The 10000-nt window shown below is 31.3% G+C and overlaps 1 protein-coding gene across 8 annotated transcripts in view; it reads right to left on the bottom strand.

The window, feature by feature from the left end:
• The window catches only part of LOC118441571 (TOX high mobility group box family member 4), a 218704-nt gene that overhangs the window by 4018 nt on the left and 204686 nt on the right, over window positions 1-10000 (bottom strand). For 7 of the 8 annotated variants that reach the window (XM_035866151.2, XM_035866155.2, XM_035866156.2 and 4 more), the window contains 7 exons: window positions 8288-8669; window positions 7992-8104; window positions 7429-7564; window positions 1453-1821; window positions 1242-1328; window positions 369-616; window positions 1-180 (listed from right to left, as the gene is read on the bottom strand). The exon at window positions 1-180 is cut by the window's left edge and continues 4018 nt beyond it. In XM_035866151.2, the coding sequence (XP_035722044.1) occupies window positions 114-180; window positions 369-616; window positions 1242-1328; window positions 1453-1821; window positions 7429-7564; window positions 7992-8104; window positions 8288-8669 (1402 nt within the window). In that variant the 3' untranslated portion in view covers window positions 1-113. The remainder of the gene's footprint in view (window positions 181-368; window positions 617-1241; window positions 1329-1452; window positions 1822-7428; window positions 7565-7991; window positions 8105-8287; window positions 8670-10000) is intronic. The other variant, XM_035866154.2, reaches the window with a different exon arrangement.

Raw genomic sequence — 10000 nt, 5'->3', positions numbered from 1 at the left:
CGGCCTATATATACACATTAGTTTAGATATCTTACTTAACAACAGGCCCTGCACGTTAATAGAGCCTCGATGTGTAATTTAACGACGTAGTTCGACCTCTTTTGCGTAAACACTTATTTCACAGTGGAGAAGTTCTGCTGTGGATTTTGATTCGATGATACCCACGTGGTGAAGACATCTCTACAATTAAAGAGAGACATACCATTTAGAAAGAAAAAGAAAAAAGTCTCGTCTATTTGTAGATATCATATAATCACTGGTTGATTGACTTTTTCTTCTTTCTTTTCTTTTCTTTTCTTTTCTTTTTTCTTTACCCAGTCATTATACGAATTGATATGGCAATAATAAGAAATACAAAGAATGCTCACACAAACCTGCAGTGGCTGACCACGCACTCATTACTGCAATACTCATCTTCCCATTCGCTATTGGCTACAGCAGGATTTGGACATCCGTGACGGATACATGCATTTGTCGGTGGTCTTTGTCCTACCATGGCAGCTTGCGAAGCACTTACCGGGGGTGGGCTTGAAAGTGAATCTCCTCTGGGAGGGCTCATATGTATCATTTGTTGTTGTTGCTGGACTTGTACCTGTTGTACTTGTTGCTGTGGCACCTACGTCAAATATATAAGAGATAGCGATCTGTCAAACAGATCTGTTACGTTTATTCAAACTTTTTCTTTTTTATTATTATAACTTATAGGTTATGTTTTTACGAGGTATCATGGAATATAATCGAAACAATTTGATTTGACAATAAAATAGAAAAATAAAAAAGAACTATCGAATTAAACGTAGATTTTACTCACGAAATAATAACTCCCGGGTGGTCTTAAGCAGAAAATAGAGAATATTTTGTCGGAAGTATCGAAGGCATTCGTGGCAGCCATTTTGCGGCTTGATGAATGGTAATATATTCGATTATGTAGTAGTAATACGAGATATCGACGCGTCAGAATGGCGCCAATCTTAAATATTTATATAAACAAACAACCATTCTTCTTAATTATTATTACCGTCATTATCATCATCATCATAAGCAATATGATTCGATTTTTATATATTCGATAAAATATGATTCCTCGGGTTTCGATTATTTTATAAACTCATATAAATTTTTTCGAAATACGAAAACGAATAATATATACATATATACCATGTATATATATATATATATATATATATATATATATATATATATATATATAGATATGTAGTAAGATACTTTGTTAGACTTACCTGCATGTATTGCTGCTGTGACACCTGTTGCTGCATGTGTTGTTGTTGCGTCATATGCGCCGATGCCATGGCATTGCCCAATAATCCCTGCAAATTAATGTAAAAGAACGTTTTCACGTTTTAATCTGTTATTTCGAACGAACGATTAAAAGAAATATTATATGATGTATGAAAGGGAATAATAAATCTGACGATCGCGTTGTTATATTACCTGTTGTGCCTGCTGCTGAGGATTACCCTGCATCGTAAGATGATGCGGTGACTTTTTAATGGCCATCTGTTGTTGTTGCTGTTGATGTTGATGTTGATGTTGTTGATGTTGTTGCTGAGGCGACGGTGGTTGGGGTTGAGGACTATAAACTTCATATGCAACGTTTCCTTGTGCGCCATTACCACCATAACTGGCGTATCCGGTGTATTGCACTTGTGGCTGCTGTTGTTGTTGATGTTGTGGTTGTTGTTGATGCTGTTGTTGTTGCTGTTCATTCTCAGCTGCACCTTTACTAACCAATGATGCCCTATATGCTGCCAATGCCTTCAAGTATTCCTTCTTAGCCGCTTCAGTCTTTTTCTTATAAACCTGAAAACATTAAAATAGATTAATTTAAATGCATACAACGTTTTTATAAATCCAACGAAGTCCTTTTTCTGTTTTTTTTCTTTTCATCTCTCTCTCTCTCTCTCTCTCTCTCTCTCTCTCTCTCTCTCTCTCTTCGCTCTCTTTTCTTTGCATCAGCGTTTATAATGTAAATACCGAGATATTAACATTTAATAAATATTTGCATAATATTGTTTTGATATCTTAAATTATTAATTAGTTAATTAATCAAAAGATATGTTTGTTAATAAAATAATTTGCTTTCAGATTTGACGTCATCATAATAATACATTCTCGCAGTTCCCCTTTCCCGGATGTCTTTTGAAATTGCCGCATTGCAGCAGCAAGTCGTTTATGTATAAATATATATTATATATATATATATATATATATATATATGTATATATGTATATTTATGTACATGTATGTATATATATTTATGTACATATAATATATACATATTTAATAACGAATAACATGATACACCTGCGAATTTCCATTCCCGTATATACCTGTTATTTTCTTTTTTTTCTTTTTCGTTTTTTTCTTCTCTTTTTTTTTTTCGTCGATATAATCACACGACATCGAAGTGGCCAAGCACTATATACATTCTATATAAGTCTTCGACTTACTTTAATCTTATTTTTGATAGCTACGTGTCCGATATATGCGATTCTAAAGGCTATTAAAAGTAACTTCTTGTCGTAGTTTATGTTCGAAGGATAAAAAAAAAGCGTTTGTATGTGTGTATGAGAGAGAGAGAGAAATATATGCATGTAAATATATACATATATATATATATATATATATATATATATATATATATAGAGAGAGAGAGAGAGAGAGAGAAAGAGTTTTATCGACCGGTGTAGAACTATAAGCTAACTTCATTTATAATTTACCGCTAGTGTTTGACGAACCTATCGTACATACCGGAAATGAATAGAGAGAATTTTAGACGTGACAAACGAAGCGATTTTATTCCGACGCCAACTTCTCAATTGTTCGAAATAATACGTTACATATTAAACCCCCGATTCTATATATAATATATATATATATATATGTATGTATGTATGTATATAGATTTATATACGTGTGTGTCCTTCGAATCGAAATTCTATTTTTATTTCCAGTACAATTTTATGAACGATATAAGCGATATAATATTTCAATACTCGATTCGAACGAATCGATTTATTTATTCATTGCTTCGCAATTTAAAAATGTTTGTTTTCTTTTTTTTTCTTTTTTCTTCTTTTTTTTTCTTTTTTTTTTCATCGAAATAATAACGCTTTTATATGTATGTGTATACAGGGGATGGGGACCAAAAGTTTCTAGGCTATTTTAATACGAAATGAAATATGAAGAGAACGCGCAGTTGGTAATATATTGCATATAAATAATAACGATAATAATAATAATAATAATAATGATAATAATAATAATTCGTCAATACCAAAAGCACCATTCTATATGTTAAATTATTATCAGAATTTTATTTCATTTATTCGTTCAATCTTGTTTTTCCGCTTTAGTTTTTAATATCGAACTGGATAAAAAGGACGATAATAATGATGATGATGACGATGATGATGATGATGATGATGATAATGATGATGGTCGATGAAAAGTTTTTAGAAAGTTTTTAAAAATCAATCATTCATTTTGGAGACTTTCTAAGTTCATTCTTTTTTTTTCTTTTCTTTTCTTCCTTTTCGTTCAAATTTTAAAACTATAAGCCAATATAAATCTATGCGCAAGTAAAAGTCCGAAAAGTCTTAAAAGTGATTTAATTCATTTATAAAACCATCTAAAAACTTTTGGCCCAACTTTTGTGTGTGTGTGTGTGCGTAAGATAGCATTCTCTTTAATCGAAATCATTCTCTTTAACCGAAATCATTAACCGTAAGACATTCGATTCTCGAACCCGTAGGATGTTGATAATGATGATGATGATGATGATGATGATGATGATAATAATAGTAATTAGTTCGTATGCAATCGATGCAATAAAAACAAACACGATACATAGATGCACGTAATACCTCCGACAATATTATCGACACGGAGTTTACGGCTCTACGAGAGGGGCATGAAAATTAGATGTTAGATTGCAACGATCTCCTACGAGTAATAGTAATAGTAGTAGTGCCAGATAGTAGATAATGATAATAATAATAGTAGCATAATAATAAGAATAATAGTATAATAGTGTTTTAAAAGGGAGGGAATAGTAATTAGAAATTGTACAATAATAATAACAATAATAATAATAATAATAATAATAATAATAATAATAATAATAATAATAATAATGATGACGATGATGATGATGATTATGATGATGATGATGATGATGATGATGATGATAATAATGATGATGATGATGATAAATAATAACGTGCGAATCGAGAATTAAAAAAAAAAAAAAGAAAAAAAATATTCGCCAAACATTTTTCTATCTGTATTATGAATAATATAGTCATCATCGATCGGTGGATGTTGTTCCACGCATACAAAATATTAAAAAACATATATATATATATATATATATATATATATATATATATATGTATACATTCAATACGATAATATCCGTTAGAATTATCAACTTTGATTGCCGCGTTATTTCATTATTAATAATTCAAAAAAGAAAGAAAAAGAAAAATGAGAGAGAGAGAGAGAAAAAGAAAATGGAAAAAAAGTAAAGAAACAACTATCAAAAACATTCACGTATATTCATTTTTCATTTCAAATTATTACAAACGAAATAACAAATGTACCGAATGATGTTTGTAATGATTCTAAGTGAGACAACAACACGTTATTATTTTTTTTAGAAGAGTTTTCACGATGAAAAGCAACTTTCATGCTCTCTCTCTCTCTCTCTCTCTCCCTCCCTTTCTCCCACCCTCCTCTCTCTCTCTCTCTCTCTCTCTCTCCCTCCTCTCTCTCTCTCTCTCTCTCTCTCTCTCTCTCTCTTTCATTTATGTTTCTTTTTTTTTTCTCCTTTATAGGCAACAAAGTGCAAATTTTCATTTCTGTCTCCTGCACCCTCGCCGCCACCCTCACTCCTACAATCTCGTTTCCCCATCATTTCTCTCTCTCTCTCTCTCTCTCTCTCTCTCTCTCTCTCTCTCTCTCTCTCTCTCTCTCTCTCTCTCTCTCTCTCTCTTTCTCACTCTCACTCTCTCTAGATAGTCCGAAAAGAATATGTTCGCACGATGAAAAAACGTTCTGCTATGTGGTGGGTGGTATACTACGAGTAAGAAAAATGAAGGATAGAAAAAGAGAAAGGAAAGAAAAGATAGAAAGAAAAGAAAGAAAACAAAGAAAAGAAAAGAAAGAAAAGAAAAGAAAAGAAAGAAAAGAAAAGAAAAGAAAGAAAGAAACGTGGTCCTCTTTCTCTTCTTATAAAACGGGCAAGGGAAAGGGAATTTAATCAAGATTCCACCTAGTCTAACTGCATATCGTCCTAGATGTAGCGAAATTAAAATGCACTTTCCGCGGAATTATTCTCTTATATATTGTTTCCCTTCCGCACGGTCCATCCCTCCATCCTCCTCCTTTCATCCCTTACAACCATTGCACCACCATCAACGCCACTACGCTCTATTTCTCTTTTTTTCTTACCATATTCAAATGTTTATTTTCTCTCTCTCTCTCCCCCCCCCCCTCTCTCTCTCTCTCTCTCTCTCTCTCTCTCTCTCTATTTTTCTATTTTACTCATTTTTCCATCTTTTTAATAGTCTACCATTCTCATACGTGTTAAACACATAACACACACACACACACACACGCAGATATACGCACACATACATATATCCGAATTCTTATACAGAATATATTAGATTGAAAAAAAAAAAAAAAAAAGAAAAAAAAACTCGTCTCGTTCGTTTCGGAATTAATTAAAGATGTAAATGTTATTGTTCGATTTATGCCTTTTCCTTTTTTTTTATTTCTTTATTTTTTTTTTTCGTTTATTTTTATATCCTTTCTTTTATTATTTTCTTAATTTTCTTCCATTCTCTTACCTACTATACACAAATACATGACACATTTGAATTTCTATAGTGGATATATAAAGTGAACATAAAAAAAGGAAAAATAAAAAAAAAAAGAAAGAAAGAAAGAAATACGTATCGTTTGTTCGAATTGATTTAAGATATAAACTTTATTGTTTGTTTTATTTTATCTTTCTCTTTTTCTTTCTTTCCCTTCATTGTTTTCTAGTTTCCTCGAATACTCGTTCAATAATTTATGATACCCGGGGAAAAGAGCTCGAAATTTCGAGGTCGGTTTGCGATGGCTGATACATATATGATGTATATGTATATATGTATATGAAAAGGAAGATAATATATAAGATAAGACGTAAACAACTTCTTCAATGTCGATTGTTATTCTCTCTTTCTCTTTCTCTTTCTCTCTCTCTCTCTCTCTCTCTCTCTCTCTCTCTCTCTCTCTCTCTCTCTTTCTCTTTCTCTCTCCTTATCTATCTATCTATTTATCTATCTATCTCCATCTTTCATTCTCTCCAAAATGGAGAAAGTTAGTTTAACATTCGACGTACATATGTTACGAGAGAAATATAATAATTTTATTCGGGACGTGGCGTTTACAAGTATAAGTTTCTACGAAATAGAGCGGAGAAAAATAGTTGGTTGGACTGGTATATATATCGTAAACCGGTTCCATTCTATCACTTTAAACGCGCACAAAGAAATATCTATATAATCCGTGTGTATACCTTCTTTTAAAACTTGTTTATTTCGTATGTGTGTATACGTACATATATATATATATATATATATATATATATATATATATATATAGGACATATACCGTATATGTATGTTTTATTATATGTGCCTGTATATGTGTGTATGTTGTGTAGGTTCCGATTCTTCGAGATAATTTATTCGTGTCCTTTCGACGTGTACCAAAATAGAGAAATTTTATCAACTACGAATCAAGGAATATAATATAATGTAGACATTTTTCATTTCTGATATATAACGTTTCTTTAATCCTTGTTTAAAATAAATTCTTCATCAATCAATGGAACCTATTAATTTTTTTCTTTTCCTTTTTTTTTTTTCTTACCTTTTTTCTTTACTTTTTTTTTTTTGTCTTCTTCTCCTTTTCTCTTCTTTATTTGAATAATGGCGTTTTAATTTTAATCTTTATACATAAACTTTTCTATATTAAATCCATTGAAATATTTGAGAAAACGACATATATTCGACTACACATTTTATAATATAACTTTAAACGCATATATTTTAACATTTTATTTTATTTACGGAGAATAATTTTTCTCGTTCTTTTTCTTTCTTTCTTTCTTTCTTTCTTTCTTTCTTTCTTTCACGTAAAGCCACATATATTTTAGTATAAAATAAAGAAGAAGAAGAAGCAAAAAAAAAAAGAGAAAAAAAAAAAGAAAAAATTAAAAGGACGTGAAAATATCTTTATTTTTATAAGAGAAACTTTTAAGCGGTACCCAAGTAAACTTAGAAAGTATTATAAGAGTTAATTAAAAGGAAAAAGAAAAAAAATAATAATAATAAAAAAAATGGTACTCACGTTCTTATGTTCGATCTCCAAGGCGTCCCACATTGATGCAACGATTTTCGATATTTCGCCAAAACTAGCGTTAGGATTTTGTCCTTTGATCGCTGCCTGGGTATCCCTGAAGAAGAGAGCGTAAGCCGACACTGGTCTGAAATCGAAATTCGTTGTTTTAATATCTCTGTGAAAGTTCCTTCGAAAAAAAAAAAAAAGAAAAGAAAAGAAACAAAATACTACATCTAACGTCTTTTTAAAATTCTCTCTCTCCTTTATTTTTTTTTTTTCTTTTTTCTACACCTATCTTCTCGATCGGAATATAAAATATATTTTACAAGTTACCTTTCAGTTTTTTTTTCTTTCCTTTTCTTTTTCTTTTCTTTTTTTTTTCTTTTTATTTTTTTTTTTTTTAAACCACATGCGACAGAATCTATTCGCCGATGGAATTCTCAAAATGAATTGTTGTTCGCGTATAATTAACGAAATATAATTTTATTATATCAGAACAGAATATTAATAATTTTCAAAGATCATTGTATTGCGAATTAATGGAAATGTTATAAAATTGCGTTAGAGCTCACTTTTGGGGTTCGTTAGGATCCCTCTTCTTCTTCTTCTTTTGTGACTTAGTTTTTCTCTGATTTTTAGCTCCCACATCGGTTGGTTCCGGTGATGGCCGTTTAATACCTGCGATCTAATTGAGGAAGAAAAAGAGAAGAAAAAAAAAAAAAGAAAAAAAAAAAGAAAGAAAAACGAGAAAAACAATTATTTTTTTGTATTATTTAATTAAATTATACGAATAAAATCGAACAAATTTTAAATCATGATAAGACAATGTTACCGTGATATTATTATGCGACAATATTAGACAACTTACAGTCCCCGAATGAGGAGTGCTGTCATCGCTATCTTCGCTGGTCGTAGTATTGTTATTATTTTCTGGAATGTTGGATTGCATAGCAGGTGGGCTACCACCGGTCGGACTTCTGTATTGTAATTGCTGAAGTTGTTGTTGCTGTTGTTGTTGCTGCTGCTGTTGCTGTTGCTGTTGTTGTTGTTGTTGTTGTTGCTGCTGTTGTTGCTGAGAATGCATATATTGCATATGTTGAAGCTGCACTTGTTGCTGATGTTGTTGCTGTTGCTGATGTTGTTGCTGCTGCTGTTGTTGTTGTTGTTGCTGCAGTAACAATAAATTGCTATGTTGTTGACGCGGCGAGCTCATGGTCGTATATGATCCTTGAGGACTGCTGTATGCTGAACTAAAAAAAAAAAAATAATAATAAAATGTATATATATATATATATATATATATATATATATAATATACATATATATTTATTAAAAAAAAAAAGAGAGAAAGAGACAAAAACAAAGAAAAAGAAAATAAAAAAAATTAAATAAAATAAAAAGATTTAAAAATTAAATGCACCAAATGTACAACAAATATACTTAGGAGTTTTAAAAGAATCAGGGAAGAAATAGAAAGCAAAATGAAATAAGAGAGAGGAAGGAAGGCGGAAAGAGAAAGAGAGAGAGAGAGAGAGAGAGAGAGAGAGAGAGAGAGAGAGAGAGAGAGAGAGAGAGAGAGAGAGAGAGAGAGAGAGAGAGAGGTCGTTCGCGGTTGGAGAAGGAAACCCCGAGGGAGAGGAGTAAGGAAGAGTAAAAGGAGGAAGAGTAGGAGGAGGAGGAGGATCCATAGCGAGTGCTATTTTAACACAAATTGGATAACTTTTGAGATATGACCGGCGCTGTGTCAGCGTCGGAGGATTTACAGCCTACTCTACATCAGCCATCTTCTCGGCATCTCCCTACTACTACTACTACTATTACTACTACAGTACACTACTACATAACTATTACTCTACCTTTCCTCTTTATACCTTTCTACCAACACGATCCTCCTACTTCCTATCCTTTCTCCTATTTTCCTACTTCAAATCGGATACTATCTTTATCTCTCTTTTTCTTTCTCTTTCTCTCTCTCTCTCTCTCTCTCTCTTTCTCTTTCTCACACACACGTTACACATACTTACATATAACTTCATCCGATCGTTTTTCTCATGTTCGATTTCCTCCGACAAAAAAAAAAAAAAAAAAAAAAAACAAAAAAAAATAAGAGAAAAGAAAAAGAGAGAAAAAAATCAGGTCAAACGAATCACCTCTCAAAAGAAAAAAAATAGAAAAAAAAAAAAAAAACAGTAAAAGAAAAAAGAAGAACACCGATTACTAATCGGATCACAAATGGTTGTACGAATTACCTTTTCAATTGCTATTGCATATTCATTGGCTTCGTTGAGAAATCGTAGAAAAAGAAAAGAATAGTAAAAAAAGAAAGAAAAAAAAAAGGAAAGAAAAGAAAAATAAAAAGAAAAGAAATAAAAGAAAAGCTACCATTTTTACAATCGTAATCTACGTGCAAATAAGCCCGGTCTCTGCGCCGGCTTAATCAATGCTTCCCTATTTTTCTTTTCTTATTTCTTTATTTCTTTCTTTCTTTCTTTATTTTTTTTTCCTACTTTTTTTTTTCTTTTTTTATATTTTCTTTTATTTTCTTACTACAAGCAAAGGAAAGATCCAAAGTACCAAAGAG

The sequence above is a fragment of the Vespa mandarinia genome, chromosome 5, assembly GCF_050613455.1.
Source record: "Vespa mandarinia isolate Hongniang chromosome 5, ASM5061345v1, whole genome shotgun sequence".
NCBI classification, from domain to species: Eukaryota; Metazoa; Arthropoda; class Insecta; order Hymenoptera; family Vespidae; genus Vespa; species Vespa mandarinia.
The sequence above is the reverse complement of the archived record's forward strand: the minus strand, read 5'-3'. Positions and strand labels throughout refer to the sequence as shown.